The 23,894-nt window shown below is 42.3% G+C and overlaps 1 protein-coding gene across 1 annotated transcript; it reads left to right on the forward strand.

Moving 5' to 3' along the window:
- Positions 1 to 6,358: 6,358 nt before the first annotated feature.
- Positions 6,359 to 21,846, forward strand: dnd1 (DND microRNA-mediated repression inhibitor 1). The gene is made up of 5 exons (XM_086261427.1): positions 6,359 to 6,473; positions 8,986 to 9,091; positions 9,583 to 9,908; positions 11,379 to 11,511; positions 21,088 to 21,846. Exons 1-5 carry the CDS (start codon positions 6,453 to 6,455, stop codon positions 21,642 to 21,644), a joined length of 1,143 nt encoding a protein of 380 aa, XP_086117553.1. The 5' UTR covers positions 6,359 to 6,452; the 3' UTR covers positions 21,645 to 21,846.
- Positions 21,847 to 23,894: the final 2,048 nt, after the last annotated feature.

Raw genomic sequence — 23,894 nt, forward strand, 5'->3', positions numbered from 1 at the left:
GAAACTCAGGTGAGACAATCGGGACTCAGCCCAAGAGTGCGAACACTCAACACTTCCAGACAGTAGATGCTCTTCACGAGGCCGTCTTCACCACTTGGAGAAATGTTCCCACTGACCTCATGGAAGCGTTTGCATCATGTATGGCGCAATGAATTTTTGAAGTGATCAACAATAATGGTGGAGCTGCTCATTATCAATAAATTACAGGCTCAAAAAATGTTTTGTCTCACTCATTTCTTCTTGTTCTATGTTGAAGCTCTACTTGGAACCTTGTTAAGATCCAACCATGCAAAATAGGATCTTCTGCCATTTTGCAAGCGGTCTTAAACTTATGATCGGGACTAGATAGGATGGATAATGAATAAATGGTCGGTCGGTCGGTTTATGTAAACAATCATTATTATAAAGCGTTACCATAGTTTTTTAATTATCTCTTTCTTTCCTGTTAGTTCAGGAAAAAAGTTACAGTTTTAATGTTTTCCTATTTTAGACGCCAAGCTGCCGTCAACACACACGAGCAAAAGGTCTTGTGTAATTGAAAGTGATATTTATGTTTTTCTGTTCATTTATACGTTTTTGAGTGAAGACTCGTTGTTTTGCATCTTTTTTGCAACGTCATTCAGCGTCCATTTCTAACAAACTCAAGCGTCTCCATGTTTAATGCATTAAAATCTGGAAAGGAAATATCTTTTTATTCTCAGCAAAAAGTACTTTCACTCTGTTGTGTGCTGATAAACTTAAAAATGTGAGTGTTTGTTTTACTAATTGTTTCACAGGATCACTTCAGTGAAGGCTGTGCGGTGCAGTGAGCGAGGTGGTCCTGCAAGGGTTACTAGTTACTCCTCACCATTTCCGAGACTTCCATAATGTCACAAACACTGGTGATCTGCCAGGACATGGTTACACTGAGAGTCAGTTTCTGATTTCCTGTCACCTTGGCGCGGACACTTTTAGTTGAACATCATCATGTTTCTATTTGGAGCTACTTTGTCTCTGAGAAATGTGGTTTTATGAACTGTGTTGAACAAGTTACTTGTTGAAATTAATGCAATTAAACTCTTGATTTGAAAGAGATCTCCAGGTATTTTCGTGTGTATTATGTTTAGGATAGATTCATTCACTGTGACATTATAGCAGCTTTATAGGTATGTTCTTGTTTTAGTAAGTTCTGGAAAAGGTCACATAATCTAAACGATGCTTGGTAGTGTAGGTTAAGTAATATTTTATGTGGAGCCAGTTTGTTTCACATTTGAAAAAACTTGATAAACTCGGTTCAACTGCCGTGTTTTAAGTTTTTAACTTTATCTTATCTTTTTTAATCCAAATTATATTATATAAGTAATTAAGTCATTTAAGTGTAGGTAATTTGAAGCTACACTAGCTATAACTTAATTCAGTCAAAGCAACAAGATCCATGTTTACAGTGCTGTCATGTACAAGCTTCAGGCAACTGAAGCACAAATGGAAAGAGAAACCACTGAAACAGGTGACGCAAGGGAAGGTAAACACGTCCATCCTTCTTCTTCTGCTTATCCAGAGCCTGGATGTGATTGCAGCATCCTGAGAAGAGAACCCCAGACCTCCATCTTCTCTAGCCACCTCCTCTATCCAGGGGAGTGCAAGGAAGAGGACTCTTTTACTGGTATTACTGGTATTATAAATTGTACAGCACTTTGGGTGCACCTTTGCACTTTATTAAAAGCATTTTACTTGCACTTTATTTAGCACTGCACTTTAAGAATAGATTTGCACATCAATAACTATTTGCACACAAGAGGTTTAATTATTTATTGAGTATTTTAATAATTAGAAGGTAGGCACAGCTGCTCCTCATCAGGAAGTGTGGTGGTTGTCTGTGAGGAGGAAACAACTGTTACTGGGAGAAAATGAGGTCTACTATTAAGGAAAACCTAATATGCAAATGTGTGTGCAAAGTCTAGAGGTAAAGGTGATGCAAAGAAGTTGCTGTTGAAATGTGATTACTCACCTGTCTTTCCTGTGTCCTCTCCAGGGTGTCTGGGCAAATGTTTCCCCGGGGGTCTGGACACCATTTAAAGGTTCCAGCAGAGGCTGTGGGTTAAGGGAGTGTGGGGAATCTCTGTTCATGGGCTTTTGGTGTTTTTGTAATGATTTTAAAGTGTAAGGGTAAAGTGTAAAAATGTTTAATCATATGAAAATGGTAAAATGTATGTCTATATTTATTTATTAAAATGGTTTATTGTTGGTGGAAGGTTGGAAGTTGGAAAACTCACCAGGAAAATAAACGCTTTAGTCCTTAACAGCTGAGAGTATTTCAGGCTGCCAGTCGTCATTAGCAGAGGGATTGTTTGTGCTGTGAGAGGGCTGATTGTCATGGCCTCAGAGCTATATAGGCAAATAAATGCATCTTGCTTCCACCATCTTGGTCTTCCTCACTGTAAATCCAGCCACAAAAGGCCACCCTGCTACGAGTGGTGTCAGAAGTTACAGGGAGGCATTCCCTAGGTAGCTAAGAGATATATCTCTGGCGTGTCCTGGGTCTGCACCCAGAACATCTCACCCAGATGGTCCCCAGGAAGCATCCTTGTCAGATGCCCAAAGCACCTCAACTGCCTTCTTTCAATGTAGAGTAGCGGTGCCTCTGGATGGCTGAGCTCCTCACCCTATCTCTGAGGGAGAAGCCAGCCACCCTTCGGGTAAAGCTCATTTCCAGCACTTGTATCTGCAATCTCATTCAAAAGAGCTGTGATCGAACGATAGGTGAGCTTTTACGCTGAGCTCTCTTTACTGTAGGCCACCACTTGATGTCAGAGCGTGTGTCTGAATGTTATGTAAGAATGCTTGGATGTAGATGAAATCACCTTATGAAAGTGTGTGTGACTGGATGGAGAGAGTGCTCAAATTGAGTAGAAAGGCTCTACATACGTACCGGTCCATTATATTTGGTGTGTGTGGCAGTAATATGAGGAAGCCAGGCGACACACACACACACACACACACACTCATAGGCAGAGGGGACAGAGACTGCTCGTTTAACTAAAACAGATAGCTCAGCTGAAAATCAAAGTCAGCAGTTTGGCAGCATTTTGCTTCTGTATAATGCAGAAATTCTCTTTCTGAAAATAATGTTGGTGTTGCTGACAATGCAACAGTTCTGCTATATTTTCTCCTGCAATAGGCAGTAAAGAAAAACTCCTCTTTGTGGGTGAAGCAGACATCCTCAACTTTCAGATCTCAGCTCAGTGACCAGACAGCTTTTCATAGTGAAGGATTTTTCTATGGCTTACACTTTAAACTTGCTCTTTCACTGATCACTGTGCCTGCAGAAACACTGACTGGCTGTGTCTCTGTCATTGTCAGAACTCTACATTTGAACAGAACTGTACGATTTCATAATGTTTATCAATGTCAAACCTAAATGGATAACAGCTGTTATTCAGCCCATAGAAACGACACAGAGTGGTCTCCTGCTGCAGGCGAGAACAGACTTTATCCAACACTGACATCTTGTGGAATACTTCAAACATATATGTGTGTGATGATTTCAAATCACAAAAGTTATTATGATTTGTTATGATTACTTTTATTCATGGAATGTGTGTATGTGGAAATATGTCTGTATACGACATTAAATAGGTCAATTGTATTTGAACGGGCGCCATCATGTGCGTATGAAAACAAAGGCACTGCGCATGCGCGTTTTACCCATATTCTATCGCCATATTTCACGGTATTACCATGAACAGTATGGTAATACCAGCCCTACTCCCACCCTCCCCTCTTTAAGTTTTTATGTTTGTGAACCAGGCTCAGCGGGCCCAACACGTTAAAGTCAACTCCAGAAATTCCATAAATTGCAAAGAAAAACGTATATTTCCTAGTTCATGCCTAGATAATACAGACAAGAAAAGAAAGACACCACAACTGAGGATAGTCAAGAAAAATGGGTGAAGAAACCACCTAGCTTACAATACAAGAAATGAAGGTCATTAGGGAAGTGACAGCCAAAACATCCCTATATTACCGTCTGACAGGGGGAGGTGCACTGTTGTTCTAAAGACAACGGATTATCACACACAAATTCCTACACTCCTCAGTGACAGCAATGCCAACGAAGCCCTAAAATGGGACCCCACAAGCAACAACAAAAAGAAAGTTATCAGTTGACCGCCTTTCATATCCCATCAGTACCCAGGGGATGCTATACCCTCTAGTTACGGACTTCCAAACATTCACAAAGAAGGAATCCCACTCAGACCCATTGTCAGCTGTATAAACTCTGCCACCTACAACATTTCCAATCACCTTGCCATCATCCTTGCTCCCCTTGTGGGTAACACCCTGCATCACATCAAAAGAAACATAACTTTCACCAGCGAAGATACAAAGGATAATAGTTTGCTATTTCTGGACTGTGCTGTGCACATTGAGGAGAATGGAAACCTGAATATATACCACATACAAATACTGGTACCTCCTCTTTGACTCCCACCACCCTCTGGAGCATAAACTTTCAGGACCCTGTAACACCAGGCAGAAAATGTTCCCCCCAAAGGAAGAAGGGAAAGAAAAGGAACACGCATGTAAAGAAATGTCTTTAAACATGTGGTTATCACGATTGGGCTTTCATCAAATCAGCAAAGATGCACAGAAAAGGTCAGACATCAACTAAGGAGAATCAGAAGGACAACCGGAATAATATTGTCATCCTTTATGTAGCAGGTATATCAGAGGAACTCAGGAAAGTCTTCTCCAAAGATGACACCCCAGTGTACTTCAGACCCAGCCATACAAAAGTAACTATTACATTGCTTTAAAAAAAAAAACCTCTGGGGTCCAGGATATAATTGGCCATTTTTAACTACTTCTGATGTTTCCTCCACATTTCACCTTTAAAAACTATTTATTTGCCTTGTTTGGTCTCATCAGCACAACCTCACATGTCTGAATTTACAGTCATGTTTTCATTTTGACAAACTGTGTTAACACAATTGATCTAAAATCAGACAAAAAACATAAAATCCGAGTAGAAAAAGTTTTATTTTTTACTGTAACAACCACAAAGATGTTTAATGAATCATATTTTATAACTTTACATGTAAATATAAATGGTCAATTTTAAAATCCTGTGCACAAGTTTTGCAAACAGCAAAGATATTTGCAGCCATTTACCTTTTACCTTGATTTTTTAAAATAAACTATTTACAGAACAATCAGCTGTTCTTCAATAAGATGCCACACAAGTTATTTGTGCCACTGCAAATATTTCTGTCCACTATAAAGGAAACATCACAGCCTGATACCTGCAGGTCTGACAGCAGCAGGTGTGTCACTCCTGTTTCTACCTGGAGACAGCAGCCGCCTCATTGTTCTGACACACAACACAAAACTATCCACAACACTACACACTAACTACACAAGACAACACATGAAGTACACACTCCAAACACGCTAAACGTCACAAATCTCTCACATCTCAAAACTCTCTCTCTCTCTCTCTCTTCCTAAACAACCAAACGTCATGTTGCCATATGATTTTTGATTGGTCGACATGGTGCATTTTTTCATGAGCGGGCAGGGATTTTTTTGTTTGTTTTTTTGTTTTGTTTTGCTCATAAGCAGAGAGCGCTCGCTGCGCTTCCTTAGACGTTAAACGTGATGAAACTATCCAGGAAAAAACACGCGTACATATTGTTTATCATGACTCTGGTTTTACTGGCCCATCAACACAGTTTAAAACCTGGTATATGTCACATTGTTGCTTTGTCATCTTGAAGTGCTCATGTGATCGGCTTACCACGACTACTTTATTCTTCGTCAGTCAAGCAGCATCACTCATGTGATTGTTTTGCCCCCTAGCTCGAGGTGTTGTGCCAAAGCGTTAGTAACGCCGTTACTCGTAACGGCGTTATTCCCATCACTGGTGGCCACAGACCTGACATACCATGTACACCGCCTCCTTGTGGCAACAGAGCTCAGTGCAGGCAAACGGGCCATCCCATAAAAACCACTTTATGCAGCATTTTTGCCAGCTTTCTTTCCAAGCTTTAAATAGACCAGACTTTATTAATGTGGGAGCTCTTTTCCAGTCTTACTGACAAAAGCACTTTCCTTTTTCCTTTTTACACAGTCAGTTGACTTGAAGATTACAAAAAAACAATATTGTGGAAATGATGTATATGTTGATAACAATTAACATATATAATAAGAGTGGCACAGATAAATGATAAAGAGAGACAATGCACAATAGGTTACAAAGAAGTTTAGAAGCAGTCCTCCATACAGCCGTTTCTTGCTATTTGTCACAAAATTTCATTCCACACCTTAGCGACGGGCTATGCTAGGCCCCGCCCACGGGTCAGTGGGCACTAAAGCCACAGCGTCGAGTGGAAGCTGCTGGCCAATAGAAGGACTTCTGCAGTTGGAAACGGGCTACAAAGTTGCGTCGCTGTGCGCACAACCACGCAGAGACGATGGAAAACAAGCAAAGCCAGGTAATTCTGGAATATCCTTTTCCTCTCAAGTTTTTCTTTTTTTTCTGTTTGTTTGATTTTAGACTTTTTAAATATGTCGTTTAGCTAGGAAATAAGTGGAAGCAGGCACGTGAAAAGGAAAAAAGTTTTGTCATCTAAGCAGAAATGAAGGCGCAAGTCTGTTTTGGTTAAAATAAAAAGTCGCTGGCAGAGTTGGCTACAGCGCTTGAAGCGTTTTCCTGTGCTTTACGCGATTCGTTTAGCTTGTGTTTCCAGCGGTGACGCTCTGCTGTTTTCCCCGATGAGGGCCCACCTGCAGCTAATTATAGAAATAAAGCCTCAGTCAGTGTTTTGTTCAGCTGTAGTGAAAACTACCAACATTCTTTCCCTTTTTTTTCTTCAAGTACTGGCTGGGAATGCCAAACTTGTGCCTGATTTTGGTTCATGGTTTTCCATTCCAATAGAAATGAACAAAAATGTATCAAAGTGGGCACAGTATCTATATAGTTCAATTTCATTGTCTTTAAACATATTAAATGCCAACATATGGTTTAAATAAACAATTGAGTTTGGCGCAAGTAAATCAACAATACATTTATCAAAGAAAAAGACAGGTTTGACATTGATGTTTGCAAGTCATCAAGCAGCATTTTCTGTTCACCTGTAGAGCCCACTATTCACATCACTTGATTCATTCGTTGGGTTTTGCGTAAATGGCTCTACACTACAGTTATTATTACTGTATTTGTCATAAAGAAATGACAAGTCACCCATGCAAATATGATACATTTGCTTTCCCACTTAATAGCGTTTCAGACCATTTCAATTTAGTGTATAAAGGTCAACGTGCACACTTGCTGGGCAGGCACAGAGGACTGCAGATAGCTGGCGTAAAAAGAGAGTTAAGGTAGAAAAAGTCTGGCATGTGCTAGCAAAGAGCATATCAAACACACAATACTAAAACAAGACCAGACATGTCTGACAGCAAGAGCTTGTGTCAGCCTCAGGTGATCATTTATTAAAAACACTGACTCAACTAAGCGTGGCTGGAGTACTCCAGATGATCCTCATGTTGTCATCTCAAACACACCAGAGGAGCAGATGAGCATCATCAGCCTATTGTTAAAATTGTTTGTTTGCAAGATGCTGCCAATGGGAAAAAGGTTATTTTAAAGTGAGCCAAACAGCTTATTTCAGACACAGAATGAACTCGAGAGCTGCTATAATAACTCTTGGGATCTGAGAGGATAACGTCCCTTTATTTATTATTTTTTTCAAAGAATGCAAGTCTATAAATTAGATGGAACAAACCAAGAATCACCTCATAAATAAGAATATACCAGTGGTTGAATCTACAACATGACAAAGAAGACCAGTTACCCACACATGTGATGTAGAGTGGTGAGTAAGAGCTTTAAAACTCTTCTAAATAATAAATCTTAGTGCTCCATGATGGACAGAATCCAGCCTGTAGGCATTCTGAGCATGCGTGCATATAAATCACATCATTGTAATTAAGTACAGACATGAAAAAAGGGAGAACGAGTGTTATTCTTGCCTCACAGGACAAACAGGACTTTATTCTAAAGTTGCCTGAACTGTACATAAAAGGTTTAGTTTTCCTTTGAGAAGATCGTCAGTTTGATGTTGTCAATATTCAAAACGCGTTTCTGCACAGGTTATGCTGTAGTGTAGTGAAAGCTGAAATAGAGCCTGGCTATGAGTAGGTACAAAGTAGTACATCAGCATATCACCAGCATAAAATGAGAATGTGCTGTAGCGATATTATTACTACGATTGTTTTATATATAAAATGAATAACAGTGATCCAAGAACAGAACCCTGGATAACTCCTGTTGTGACATAAACCAAGCTAGAACAAAGTCCTTCTACCCATACACCCCGACCTGCCTCTCAGACCTGCCTGAGAGAGACGTTTAGAACCATTCAGCTGTCTTTAAGACTTTTTATGATCAACTGTATCAAATGTCAAGGCTGCACAGCATTGTTTTCAACTGAATTTATGAAATCATTTATTGCTTTTAAGGCTGCTTTAGTTGTACATTAATTTGCCCTGAAGCATCACTGAAAGTCACCTAAAGTCTTATTTACAGTCAGGAAGTCTTTCAGCTGTTCACTAGTTTCCACAACTTTAACAGGAGTAGAGCAGATTTTCATATGGTTAGAATTAAATTGGTATTCAAAAGATTAGAAAAGTAACTGCTGGTGCAATTAAAATCAGCAGCCAGCTTTTAAAGGAGGGGCTCCAAACTGTCTGGGTCTGCTGGTTTTCTAGCATTTGAAAGTGAGGCCTTGCTGCTGGTATAATAATCAGTGTGATTGGTCAGATGCTGCCAACAATACCTCATTCATGTGAACACACTCAAACCTATATCAGGGAAACTTGGCAAATGGATGAGCAGCTTTATGTGACTGCATATCATAAATCGAAAAAACAAAGTATTTTGGACTCACTTGGTAGTACACATGAAGATGATGGACTTGTGCTGGTTCTATTTTGTTTCCACATCAGGTGCTGAACCTTGAACGGGTGCAGGCCCTGGAAATCTGGTTGAAAGCAACCAACACAACGCTGACTCAAGTTAATGGCCAGAGGAAATATGGAGGACCACCTGAGGGTGAGAGAATCTGCGTCTCTATATTTCTTTGCCTAATTTAATATAATAGAATTTGTTCTCGAATCTTCACCGCAGTAGTACCAACACTGCCTGTTCTCTTGAGCATTAAGAAATATTGAGTTTTTGGCTCAGATTTTCAACATTTCACCACTGCCACCAAGTGCCAATAATGATATAGATTTCTCAAAGGTAAAAATGAATCAGCTGCTTTTGTTTGTAAAATGCAGCTGTGAAAAGACTCGGTTGATATATAAAAAAAATCTCTAAAAGCTAAATGTGGAAATACTTGATGGCCACGGACTTAAAAGTCAGTTTGATCTTATTTCCAGCTGAAACAAGAAAAGCCCGGCTTGCTCACATGTCACTCTATTGTAAAGACACGGACTTGCTTTGTAAAGTGCACTAAGGATTTGTTGTACATTTTGCATTGCATGAGCTTGAATTTTAAAATTGCATAATCAGCCATACCATTTCCTCTGTTTCATGGTCAGTGTGGGAAGGTGCCACGCCAGGACCGCGCTGTGAAGTCTTCATCAGCCAGATCCCACGGGACGCGTACGAGGACATCCTGATTCCCCTGTTCAGCTCCATTGGACCACTCTGGGAGTTCCGGCTGATGATGAACTTCAGTGGGCAGAACCGCGGCTTTGCGTATGCCAAATATGGCTCAGCTGCTGTAGTTGCTGAAGCCATACGGCAGCTGCACGGTCACATGTTGGAGCCTGGCTACCGCATCAGTGTACGGCGGAGCACAGAGAAGCGACACCTTTGTATTGGAGGTTTGCCTGCATCCACTAGGCAAGAAGACATACTGCAGGTATAGCTGAACTGTGGAGTGTTTTGAGTGTGTTGACGAGGGAAAGGGGTGAAATTCATTCTGTGTCACCCAGTAAGAAATGGCACACATCATCTATCACCCACATCTCTATGCACCAATACATTAGTGAATGAGCAGGAGGTTGTCAGTGTTTCCAAGTTAAAGGCAGTGCTAGTTAACCCATAACAGCTGGTACTTCTGTGTTCGTGTCTTAAGTCACTCAAAGTCCACTCTGATGCAGGGTTGGTTAGTGTGTATGCCTCTCGACTGGATTGGATCTTTTTTTTTTTTATCCAACAGATGCTTGGTTAGATTGATATCAGAAGAATTTGGAGGCCAGGTCAATGCCTCAAACTCAGTGTTGTGCTCCTCAAACCATTCCTGAACCATTTTTGCATTGTGACACGGCACCATCAGGGAAAGCTGTACATGGTCTGCAACAATGTTTGGTGGTACATGTCAAAGTAACATCCACATGGGTGCCAGGACCCAAGGATTCTCAACAAACACTGGCCAAACTATTACACTGCCTCAGACTGGCTTGCCTTCTTCTCATAATATATCCTAGCCAGGTGTTTCCCATGTTCACAACTTGCACACACACCCAGCCATCCAGGTGGGGAGGTGGGGTGGGGTAATTGAAGAAAAGCAAATCAACTATGAAGATTGACCAGTTTCCCCTGTGTATGATAAGAGTTTGATGGGCAAAATAGTTTTTCCAACAGCAAGGTGATTTCCAAAGACTTGTCAGCTACCCATGGAATACCTGGACATGATGTGCAGTGTGTGCATGCAAGGAAACGAGTGCAAAACAAAAGAAGGCCAAAAAAAACCTCTCTGCAGTACATGTACTGTATTTGAAAGGGTTATAGATGATATACCGTATTTTCTGCACTATAAGGCGCACTTAAAATCCTTTAATTTTCTCAAAAATCGACAGTGCGCCTTATGTCTGAATTCTGGTTCTGCTTACTGACCTCAAACCGATTTTATGTGCTACACGGCGCTCAAAAACCTGTCAAAACTTGTTTTAGCACGACTTTGGTAGCTACGAAGCCGCACCGCTTGATGGATTGTTGGAGCATTACAGCTACTGTAGGCAGGAGCCTCGCAGAGTAATCTGGGTCCTAAACTCCATCAGGTTCAGGTCCAAAGTCAAACGAACACTGCAGCATCACTGAGAGTTAAAAATTGTCGAAATTCTTTCATCTGTTATAAAATGATCAGTGTTGCTGCTTTACCAGGTGTAACAATTAAGTTTAACATCCAGGCATCCATGAAAACAGGATTTATTACATTTAATGGAGTTAGAAGTTAGCAGGAAGTTAGCTCGCTAGCTTCCACCTAAACATGAAAATACAGTAGGTGTTTATAGATGTCTGGCCCTTCAGTCACATCTGGTATTGAGGTTGTCATTTAACTGCTGTGTGGATGAATGTTGTCTTCTGAGTGACCATGCTTTGCTTCTAGGTGCTGCGTGTGCTGGTAGAGGGTGTGGAGAGAGTTTCCCTGAAGGCTGGACCTGGTATCGAGGGGTTATCTGCTACTGTTGCGTTCTCATCTCACCATGCAGCTTCTATGGCTAAGAAAGTGCTGGTGGAAGGTATGGGAGCTCTTGTTCATATAGATGAGTGACTTAATATTGATCATGGTCCCATTTCTATGCCAGCCTGGGTGTCACTTGGTTACAAACCAGTTTCTGGTTGTGCACTGTTACTCCACTCTCATAATCACTTGGTATGGAGAGCAGAAAACTAGGTCTTAAGTCAGAAGTCATTTTATTCACAAGTCAGTTCAGTTTTCAATTAAAATACAAATTGTAGCATGAAAATAAGTAAAATGGTTATTTGTGAAGTGGAGCTCCCCAAAAGCTAATCAGCTGGTAAACACTAGAAAATGTCCTACAAATGCATAATTCTCACATTGCAAGAATAATGGCATTAAAAGTAACAGTGTTCGTAATGTAATTACTATTTTTATCGTTACGACGCCGTTACCGTTACTAACAAGAGAATGCGATGCGGACACGTTATGATTTTTCAGCAGACAGATGGTTGAAGCTGTCTTCAGCCTACTTGGAGCTGGGGGGAGAAACAATCACACAAGTTCTGCTGATTGGCTGAGGAAGAATAACGTAGTCATGGTAAACGAATCATTTGACCAATTTAAGATGACATGGCAACAAGATGCTATGTAAGCCCAAGACAAGAAAGTGGGGACTTCAGATCATATAGCAGTCTTTAAATTGTGTTGCTCGGCCACGTAAAACCAGAGTTATTATAAAAAATATATGCAATATTTTTATTTTCCTGAATACTGTTGTTTACTGCAGGAAGAAACCTTAGAAATGACATTTTCTAAGGAAAGCGCTTGCAAGCACTCTCTGCTTGTGACCAAAAAAAGAGAAGGAAAAAACACCCCTTTCCTATTGGTGGAAAAATGTAACATGTCGACCAATCAAAAAATTATATGCAACATGGCGTTTGGTTGTTTAGGAAGAGGGGGAAGTAGGGAGAGAGATTTCTGATGTTCAGCGTGTTTGGAGTGTGTAGTTAGTGTGTAGTGTAAGTTGTTTTGTTTTGTGTCAGATCGATGAGGCCGCTGCTCCAGACAGACTGCAGTGTAAACGCTGTCTCCAGGTAGAAAACAGGAGTGATACACCTCCTGCTGTCAGGCCCAGTGTTGGTCAAGTTACTTGAAAAAAGTAATCAGTAATTAATTACTGATTACTCCCCCCAAAAAGTAATCCCGTTACTTTACTGATTACTTATTTTCAAAAGTAATTAATTACTTAGTTACTTAGTTACTTTTTAAAAACACGATTTACAACCTGAAGAGGTGATAAAGCGATAGATCTTTCAGCCCAATTCTACTTTTTCTGCATAATCCATCATACAAAATGTAATCAAATGGAAAAGTCTCTTTTTTTTAACTTGTTTTATTAGTTTTAATCTTTTAACTTTATGCATCAAGCAAAACATTTAATTATATGCAACATTCTCTGACTTGAATAAATTAGTTTAACATTTAAACCTATTTTCTACACATTCCAGCACATAAAATAAAATATTTTTTGTGTTTTCACTCACTCTTTCAAACAGATGCAAGTAAAACACAGCAGAAAATAAATAAAGTCAAAGACTCAGCGGTCCTGTTGCTCTATTTTCACCTGTAAAGCAGGAGCAGGGTAGGCGGAGGGTTACCCTGGTGCAGGTGTGCTGCGGTCAGTTGAAGAATCCGCGCGAGTTTCTCTGTGAGTTTCCCATCACGTCGTAGCTACTCGGTGCTTGTTGGAAGTTTAGGGGTTTTTTTCGCTGTAAAAAGAAGTTTTCTTCCCACGCACAGCGGACACTAATGTTTTTGTCACTTTTTATGGAATCAAACTCAAAGTAAGGTCAGTACTTCCACACTTTAAACGCTGCACGCTCATACTCTCTCCCGCACTCGATATATTATCCATTGTTGATCTGCACACAGCTGCTGTCACCAACGTCGCACTTGCTTACGTCACTGTCATGAGACATTCTCGCAAAAAAATCACGGTTTTAGTAACGCAGTAACGCAGCGTTCCTACGGGAAAGTAACGGTAATCTAATTACCGATTTTGCAATAGTAATCCCTTACTTTACTCGTTACTTGAAAAAAGTAATCAGATTACAGTAACGCGTTACAAGTAACGCGTTACTGCCCATCTCTGGTCAGGCCTGCAGGTATCAGGCTGGGATGTGCTCCACTGTCTTATAGTGGACAGAAATTATTCTTATTGGAGTGGCACAAATAATTTCTCGTATCTTATTTGATGCAGAACACCTGATTGTTCTGTGTGTTTGTAATGTTGAAAAAAAGAAAACCACCACATTTTTAGGTAAATACCTGCATACAACTCTGTTGTTTGCATAACTTGTGCATAAGTTTAAAAATTTACATTTTAAGTTGTGAAAATGATCCAATAAACATGTTTGTGGTCGTTACAGTAAAATAACTTCTACGCTGATTTTGTTTTATAGTCTGATTTTTAGATAAATTGTGTTAATACAGTTTGTCAAAATGGGGGGAAAATAACTGGTTGTGCAGAAAAGGATGATACCAAACAAGGCGAAGTAAACAGTTTTTAAAGGTGAAATGTAGAGGTCAAATCAAAAGTACTCAGAAACAGCCAATTATACCCTGGACCCCAGAGGGTTCAACTTATTATTAAACTTATTTATTTTAAAGTAACACAATAGTTACTTTTCCTAGTAATTACTTTTATAGTATTGTAACTCAGTTTTTAACTCAGTTACGTGTATGAAGTAACTATAACTACCTTTTGCATGCGCCAACCAGCGTGCAGCCTGTTACAGTCGCTCCTGCTTTTCTCTTAGTTTAGCTCTTTTTTTCTTACGTATTCTTTTTTTTTTCTGACTTGTATTTTCCTCCGTTTTCTATCTCTTACTCAATCATGTGGATTGAGAGAGTTTTTGTTCTTCTGGTGGCCGTGGAACTGTTACTTTTATCATGGAACGGGACCGCGGCACATCTCCTACACGCACGGACTGTTTACTCCAGAGATCAGCTGATCGCCCTGATGCCGGCCGGCCGGCTCGCTGGCCAGGCCCGCAGAAGTGCCCGCAGAAGTACCAGCTGAAATTTGGAGGAAAACACATCGGGGATGCAGAGGTCAAGGACAGAAGAGAAGAAAAAAGGTGACGGTGAGACAGCGGAGGCTCGAAGCGAGGAGGAGGTTTAAACCGTGTCTGCCGTCTATCGTGATGGGAAATGTGCGATCGTTGGCAAGTAAAATCGACGAGCTCTCAGCACTGGTACGGAGTCAGAGGGAATACCGAGAGTGTAGCCTGATGTGTTTCACCGAATCATGGCTGCACCAGGTCATTCCCGATGAGAATGCTTCCGTGGAAGGCTTCCACACTGTTCGGGCGGACAGGGACAGCATCGCTAGCGGTAAGCGTAAAGGAGGTGGGCTTGCTGTTTTAGTTAACAACCGGTGGTGTAACCCTGCCAACATAACAATCAAAGAAAGGATTTGTTGCCCGGACACTGAACTGTGTGCTGTTGGACTCAGGCCGTATTATTTACCCAGGGAATTCTCTCACGTCATCTTGGTGGCTGTTTATGTTCCCCCCTCTGCTAACCCCACAGCTGCATGTGACACTATCCACTCTGCCATAGCTCGGCTACAGACTCAGCACCCGAGTGCCTTTATTGTGATCTCGGGTGACTTCAACCATGTATCACTGGACAATACACTACCAACATTCAAACAATATGTGGACTGTCCCACCAGGGGAGAGAAAACTTTAGACTTACTGTATGCTAACGTCAAGGATGCATACAGCTCCTCCTCCCTCCCCCCACTTGGTAGGTCAGATCATAACCTGATTCACCTCACCCCCCGCTATGTGCCAATTGTGAGGAGGGAACCTGTGACCACCAGGACTGTTAGGAGGTGGTCAGAGGAGGCAATAGCGGAACTACAGGGCTGTTTCGAGGTGACCGACTGGGAAACACTCTGTGAGCCTCACGCCGAGGACATCAATGGGCTTACTGAGTGTATCACAGGCTACATAACTTTCTGCACCGACTCCATTGTTCCAGCTCAGACTGTTCATTGTTACCCAAATAACAAGCCGTGGGTGACTAAGGACATCAAAGCCCTCCTCAACAACAAGAAGAGGGCTTTCAGAGGGGGCAACAAAGAGGAGGTGAGGAAGATCCAGGTGTTACTAAAGGACAAGATCAGAGAGGCTAAGGACAATTACAGGAGGAAGCTGGAGTGGAAACTCCAGCAGAACAGCATGAGAGAGGTGTGGAGGGGCATGAAGACCATCACTGGATTCAGGCCAACCAACAGCAGGGGAGCTGAGGGAGGTGAGAATAGAGCCGACGAGTTGAATCTGTTTTTCAATAGATTCGACACCACAGTGTCTGCTCCCACCCCCACAACCTCACCTGCAGTCAGCCTGGAATCCAGAGCCACACCACTGTGCCAGCCTCTCTCTTCACATGTTGCCTCCTGTGAGATTCCTGACACCCCTCCCCCACCCATCACCTTCACTCAATACCAGGTTGAGATGCAAATGAGGAGACTTCACTCAGGCAAGTCTGCTGGACCAGACGGAGTGAGTCCCCTCGTCCTCAAGACCTGTGCCCCCCAGCTGTGTGGAGTCTTTCATAAACTGTTTATGCTGAGTCTGAGTCTGCAGAGGGTCCCGGTGATGTGGAAGACATCATGCCTCGTCCCGGTACCAAAGACGCCTCGTCCCAGTGGCCCCCAGGATTACAGGCCCGTGGCACTGACCTCCCACATCATGAAGACCCTGGAAAGGCTCATCCTGGACCAGCTGCGACCCATAGTAAGACCACATCTGGATCCCCTTCAGTTCACTTATCAGCCTCGTCTCGGAACAGAGGACGCCATCATCTACCTGCTCAATCGTGTCTACACCCATCTGGACCAGCCGGCGAGCACTGTGAGGGTCATGTTTTTTGACTTTTCCAGTGCTTTCAACACCATCAGGCCGACCCTCCTGGGTGATAAGTTAGCAGCGATGCAGGTGGATGCTTCTCTGGTGTCCTGGATTGTTGATTACCTGACAGGAAGACCACAATATGTACGTCTCCCACAGTGTGTGTCTGACAAGGTGATTAGCAACACAGGGGCACCACAGGGGACTGTCCTCTCCCCCTTCCTCTTCACCCTCTACACCACAGACTTCAGCCACTGCACAGAGACCTGCCATCTTCAGAAGTTTTCTGATGACTCTGCGGTGGTTGGATGCATCAGCAGGGATGATGAGACAGAGTACCGGGCTGTGGTCGACTCCTTTGTCACGTGGTGTGAGCAGAATCATCTGCAGCTCAACGTGGCAAAGACCAAGGAACTGATCGTGGACTTCAGGAAGACCAGGAAACACTTGACCCCTGTTTCAATCCAGGGGGTCAGTGTTGACATTGTGGAGGACTATAAATACCTTGGAGTACACATTGACAATAAACTGGACTGGGCTAAAAACACCACAGCACTTTACAGGAAGGGCCAGAGTCGTCTCTATTTTTTGAGGCGACTGAGGTCCTTCAACATCTGCCAGAAAATGCTGAGGATTTTCTATGAGTCTGTGGTGGCCAGTGCGATCCTCTATGCTGTTGCATGCTGGGGGAGCAGGCTGAGGGTCGCAGATGCCAACAGACTTAATAAACTGATCCGTAAGGCCAGCAATGTTGTGGGGATGGAGCTGGACTCCCTCAAGGTGGTGTCGGAGAGGCGGATGCTGTCCAAGATAAAGACAATGTTGGATAACACCTCCCACCCACTCCATGACATGTTGGTCAGTCACAGGAGCTCGTTCAGTGAGAGACTGAGATTACCGAAAAGCACCACTGAACGACACAGGAAATCATTCCTGCCTGTGGCCATCTCCCTGTACAACGCATCCACTTAACACACTGTTTGCTGCTACAACTACACATGTTTCTTTTCCAAATATTTATTTATGAGTGACTTATGTATGTATGTATGTATATATATTGTACTATTCTTAGTTAGCATATTGTCTGTCTTGTCTTAATGTTGGTTTATAATGGAGCACTGTAACAAAAAATAATTTCCCCCAGGGATCAATAAAGTATTCTGATTCTGATTCTGATTATTACATTATATTCTAAATCACTAAATATCCATATCCATGCAAGTCCATATGAAGCGGTGTCCAAACATAACTCAGTTGTATAAAATGCTTTGAGAGCTCAGAGTTGTGAGTCCTTCAAAGCTAAATCTAAATTTGTGGACCTCTACAGTAAATCTTAAGTCTAAATCCTGCATTATACATAACACAAGCTTTTTGAAATGAAAAAACGTAACAATGACAGAGCAGAGCAGAGGGAGTATCTAGGTCCCTATATCTTTATGTTCACTGTCAGTATGCATCTTGAATTTCAGAAATTCATCAGTATGAAGCATCAAAAATAATAATTTATGATACATTGCTCAACTATGGCGTCAGGAAGAACAACAGTTTTATGACCCTTATGAAAGACCTGATTGAATACCTTTGAATATTGTTTCTGAGCACCCCGAGAAGTTTCAACAAATTCGCTCGTATAATGTGATTCAGCTTATTTTTATGCTTTTATCATTCTTTGTTTCATCACTTGGAGTTTTAATATTTTTAATATGTCTGTGAAGGTTCTCAGTCATCCAGGTCATCGTAGCCAAAGGAGCTTGCAAAGAAAAGCGTCTGGACTTCTTTAAGTTGCTTGAAGACGTTTCACCTCTCATCAGAGAAGCTTCTTCAGTTCTAAGGTCAAATGGGAGTCAAGTGGGAGATAACCCCCCACAGAGGGACAAAAGGACAAAAGAGGATCATCAGGGGGTCCTTAAAGAAGTCCAGATGCTTTTCTTTGCAAGCTCCTTTGAATATTTTTAATAAGAACATACAGCAGAAATATATTTTTAAGATGCTTCCTAGTAAGTGCTCTTTTTCTTTTTTTCAAATTATAAACTGAATCTCATGTTTTTAGCTTTAAGTTTTCTAATTGGTGTCAATAAATTTGTTTCATTTTCACTTTCATCTTTTAAGATCAGTGAATAGTACTAGAGCTTAACCTCCTAAGACCCAAACTCTTCCACGACATGCATTTTGAATTTCTCTTTGATATTTGGGCTGATTGGGGCCCGATGAATGTAAAAACAAAGAATTACTAGATTTTTATTTTTTTTTTACCTTATTTTTGTTTCTAAGAAAAATCAGAGCCACATATGAGGATATTCGTTTAAAATTTTGATAGAACAGTAGCAGCATAATGTCCTCGTAAGTGGACATCAGGCCCTCATAGAGCAAAATTGAGTATTTTACTCTAAATAACCCAAAATGTGATGTCCACATATGTGGACGCAGGTCCTAGGAGGTTAAAGGTCTGTAATGTCAAAAAGAATTAGACCACTATTGAAACAAGCATGATGAATATTTGTGATGTTAACACAACTATAGTGTATGCATTTATAGTATACACTGCTGTATGCCAGGAGTGAACAAGACGTCAACTCACTGATCCATAACACTAGGATCTATAATGAAGACTGGAGAAGTGTAGAAGGTAACCATGCACACATTGAGGACAGCTACAAGTATCTGGCCAAAAGAGGAGATGGAAGCTAAAAGACAAAGAAGCTCCTCCAATCCAGCGCTCCAAGACTGCGTGCTAAGTGAAACAAAGGTGGCTGAGGACTAGTGCGTGTCAGAACCACTATCCAGAATGGAAAAAACAAAGATCCATAAGCTACATCAGGAAGATGTTCAGAACTAAATACCTCGGGTAGCAGAAACCCAAGAAAGAAGAGGAACCACCATGAGAGGACAGGTGGAAGACGTGGTTGATGTATGGAGAAGTCCTACCAGCGCTGGACAAAGCTGGACTGAAAGACGCCATAGAGGCACAAATCATGGCAGCACTGGAACAAGTTCTAATCACAAGTTTGATCTGCACTGGGGTCTACCACACCAGGCAAACCCCAGGTGCAGGATATGCAGACTATCACATAAGCACATAACAGCAGGCTGCAAAATGCTAGCAGGGCAGACATGGAACGCCATAACCAAGTGTCTATACAGAAACGTCTGTGCTGAGTACAACCTGGAAGTCCTGAGGTCAAAATGGGAGATGCAGCCAGGGTGGTGAAGGATGACCGAGCTAAGATCCTGTGAGACTTCCAGATACGGACGGACAAACTGGTGGTTGCTAACCAACAGGACACCGTAGTGGTGGACAAGCAAAAGGAAGACGGCATTAATAATAGATCGGCAAGTGATAACAACACAGTGTCTGTGTATGCGTTTAACAGAGTTGTGCAAAGAAAAGCGAACTTTGTAGCTGTTTGTTTTACATGGTGAAAATCTACAGAAGCTGCATTTAATGCAGACTTAATTTGTTCTGATGTTTAATTAAATTGGCTAGTTTGCTAAAGGCTGATGGCAGTCTCACCAGTTTCTGTGACAGTGAGGACTTGAGCAAGAAGGGAGGATACTAAACCATCTTTATCTCAAGGACTTCATAACATTATTTTTCAGATTTAAAGTAAAATGGAGTATTAAAGTGTGTAGCTGTTGTTGCTCCCCCCCTCACAGGCTAATAAAATGTCCATGGGCCATTAAAACTCTGAGCCATTCATCTTGGGCTGTTAGGTTGGACAATGAATTATCATCATTAATTAGTAACAACTACACCAGTGTCTTGTTTTCAGCAGCAAAACCTTTTGCATCCAAGCCAAACAGTTTTCATCGTTGCAGCCACCATATAGGCTTAAAACAGTACGTACTCATGCACAAGTGATTTAAACATGCACACACAAGTGCACAGTCTACCTTATCTACGAGATAACATACTTTATGTAATTAATAAGGAGTAGTATTGGGGCCACATTAACAAAATCATACATTGATCTTTTGGAGAATAAAGTAGAAATCTATAGATTAAAGCACTTGCATAGGTGAGTTAGCAAAATCATACTTTAGAATCAGTTCTGGTTACATTGACATTTCTCTTTTAGGACATAACCTTAGTGTGGTGACACACAAGGATGTTGAAGTCATGGTGCAGAAAGCTGCAGAAGAAGGTGCAGAAGATGAAAACGCACAAACCTGGAAGAGTCGGTCAACTTGGTGCAAATGAAATGGCAGGGAGTGGACCGATGGAAGGATTACACCCTCGATCAATATGCTTATACAATAAGACAGCTGATCAACTTGTTTCACTGAAATGCACGTAGCGTAGTGGCTGCAGGAGCCACGGCAGTCGTTTGGCTTTGAGAGAAAAGTCCAAATGTGGAGATTACAGTTCAAAATACTATTTCAAGTTTAATGTTGAAATTTTGACTTTAAACTAAAAATGAACACAAATTTCTTTTTTTAATGGTTTGGCCAGTGGATCAACCAAGAGCCTGATGGGGCTTCCAGTGGAAACCACTTGGAATTCTAAGTTTGCATGTCTATCTTACTGTTAACACTTGACAGTTCTTTTCATTTGAATCCTTTAAATGTGTTAATTCTGCTGTGTTCTGTCTCATATTATAATTAATCTCTAAGATTTGATCTGTTAGGTTTTTTTTTTAAAAAACTGTATTTTTGGTAGAAGGAAACATTCTTCCTGCTAAACTCACTACTTCACTGTTTTCTTGTGTCTCCAGCATTTAAGAAGCAGTTTGCAATGTGTGTGTCAGTCCAGTGGCAGCCAACAGAGAAGCCAAACCCTGACGAGTCACGCTGCCCTCAGAAACGTGCAAAGAGCCTGTTGCCGTCACACCTAGGGCCCCTGCACCACAGTTCTCCACAACCCTCAGGCCCGCCTTCATTCCTGACCCTCCCTGCATCCATACCCGCAGGTTTCTGCAGAGCAGTGGGAGGGCCCACTGCTCCTCAGCTCCCTCACCCTACATGCTCTTTCCCCGATTCCTCCACCCAAGGCCATCTTGTATTTGCAGTATCCCCAGTGATGCTTCTCAGTAAGCTGTGTGAGACAGCAGGTGTTGGTCAGCCGTTTTATGAAGTGCAGTACAGCCACGCTGGGCCTGATGGATTCCTCTACTTCTCCTATAAGGTGCAGATCCTCGGGATCACTGCCACTTTCAAGGGGTTGGTCATGATATTACCGGGTCCTAATGCCAGCACCATGCTAGAGGAGGCTCAGAAGGCTGTAGCCCAGCAGGTCCTGCAGAAGATGTACAACACTGGTCTCACTCCCTGAACAGCTGATGCCGTCCTGCAGTTCTGTTTCACCTCGTTTGTGTTATGTGCTTTCTTTTTCTGCATGTTTTTACTAGAGTAGCACCAAGTTTGTTTCTCTGACTAGAACTTGTGGTTTGTTTTATGCATGATTTTTACTGTACATTAGTGTTCTGTGTTACTGGATTGGTTCTCATTTTAATTAAATGAGCTTTGAAAAGAAAGTGTCGGCATTTCTTTCAAATGAATGAAAGATTTAAATTAACTTAGGAAAATGGTAAAGCAGTTATTACTTGTCTCACTTCATGCTGTTATGAAGCCTAGTGACTCTCATCCAGACCTTAACGCATCTTTGAAGTTGTGGATTGAGACTAACCCCCTCACTGGTTCGGCATTTTATGTTAAACTGACAGACACGTTTACAGAGAACCTGTTTGGATAGATTCAGTCTAAACAGATCTGTTGGGATTGTGATTTATGGTTTGGGAAGTGACTTACTGTGATCTACAGGGTGGGCCATTTCTATGGATACAGCGTAATAACATGGGAATGGTTGGTGATATTAAAGTCCTGTTTGTGGCACATTAGTATATGTGAGGGGGCAAACTCCTCAAGATGGGTGGTGACCATGGTGGCCATTTAGAAGTCGGCCATCTTGGATACAACTTTTGCTTTTCCAATAGGGAGAGGGCCATGTGACACATCACACTTATTGGTAATGTCACAAGAAAAACAATGGTGTGCTTGGTTTCAATCTAACGTAAGAGCCATTTCATTCTTACATTATAAATAAAAAACACCCAGCACGCCCCTGCGGGCGGTTTATCCTTCAAGCTCGGGTCCTCTACCAGAGGCCTGGGAGCTTGAGGGTCCTGCGCAGTATCTTAGCTGTTCCCAGGACTGCGCTCTTCTGGACAGAGATCTCCGATGTTGTTCCCGGGATCTGCTGGAGCCACTCGCCTAGCTTGGGAGTCACCGCACCTAGTGCTCCGATTACCACGGGGACCACCGTTACCTTCACCCTCCACATCCTCTCGAGCTCTTCTCTGAGCCCTTGGTATTTCTCCAGCTTCTCGTGTTCCTTCTTCCTGATATTGCTGTCATTCGGAGCCGCTACATCGATCACTACGGCCGTCTTCTTCTGTTTGTCTACCACCACTATGTCCGGTTGGTTAGCCACCACCATTTTGTCCGTCTGTATCTGGAAGTCCCACAGGATCTTAGCTCGGTCATTCTCCACCACCCTTGGGGGCGTCTCTCATTTTGACCTCGGGACTTCCAGGTTATACTCGGCACAGATGTTCCTGTACACTATGCCGGCCACTTGGTTATGGCGTTCCATGTATGCCTTGCCTGCTAGCATCTTGCACCCTGCTGTTATGTGCTGGATTGTCTCTGGGGCATCTTTACACAGCCTGCACCTGGGGTCTTGCCTGGTGTGATAGACCCCAGCCTCTATGGATCTTGTGCTCAGAGCTTGTTCTTGTGCTGCCATGATTAGTGCTTCTGTGCTGTCTTTCAGTCCAGCTTTGTCCAGCCACTGGTAGGATTTCTGGATATCAGCCACCTCCTCTATCTGCCGGTGGTACATACCGTGCAGGGGCCTGTCCTTCCATGATGGTTCCTCGTCTCCCTCCTCTTTCTTGGGTTTCTGCTGCCTGAGGTATTCACTGAGCACTCGGTCAGTTGGGGCCATCTTCCCAATGTATTCTTGGATGTTCGTTGTCTCATCCTGGACTGTGGTGCTGACACTCACCAGTCCCCGGCCCCCTTCCTTCCGCTTAGCGTACAGCCTCAGGGTGCTGGATTTGGGGTGAAACCCTCCATGCATGGTAAGGAGCTTTCTTGTCTTTATGTCAGTGGCTTCTATCTCCTCCTTTGGCCAGCCTATTACCCCAGCAGGGTACCTGATCACGGGCAGGGCGTATGTGTTGATGGCCCGGATCTTGTTCTTACCATTCAGCTGACTCCTCAGGACTTGCCTGACCCTCTGCAGGTACTTGGTGGTTGCAGCTTTTCTAGCGGCCTCTTCATGGTTCCCATTCGCCTGTGGGATCCCCAAGTACTTGTAACTGTCCTCTATGTCTGCAATGTTGCCTTCTGGTAGTTCAATCCCCTCAGTTCTGACTACCTTCCCTCTCTTTGTTACCATCCGACTACACTCATAAATATATATATATATCTATATATATAGAGATATAGATATAGATAGATATATATAGATATAGATATATAAATTTCAAGACACTTCCTGTCTGATTTCTAGGCTGTG

Source organism: Aulonocara sp. 'chitande type north' Nkhata Bay, linkage group LG2 (assembly GCF_057382095.1).
Source record: "Aulonocara sp. 'chitande type north' Nkhata Bay isolate Kocher_YH1m ecotype deep benthic linkage group LG2, A_spYH_male_GT1.1, whole genome shotgun sequence".
NCBI classification, from domain to species: Eukaryota; Metazoa; Chordata; class Actinopteri; order Cichliformes; family Cichlidae; genus Aulonocara; species Aulonocara sp. 'chitande type north' Nkhata Bay.

What these genes read in the sequence shown, in the direction of transcription:
- dnd1 (XM_086261427.1), top strand. Translation starts at nt 6,453, where the DNA reads ATGGAAAACAAGCAAAGCCAG. An exon ending in TGGAAAACAAGCAAAGCCAG is followed by an intron (nt 6,474 to 8,985) that starts GTAATTCTGGAA and finishes TTTCCACATCAG; the next exon opens with GTGCTGAACCTTGAACGGGT. An exon ending in GGCAAGAAGACATACTGCAG is followed by an intron (nt 9,909 to 11,378) that starts GTATAGCTGAAC and finishes CTTTGCTTCTAG; the next exon opens with GTGCTGCGTGTGCTGGTAGA.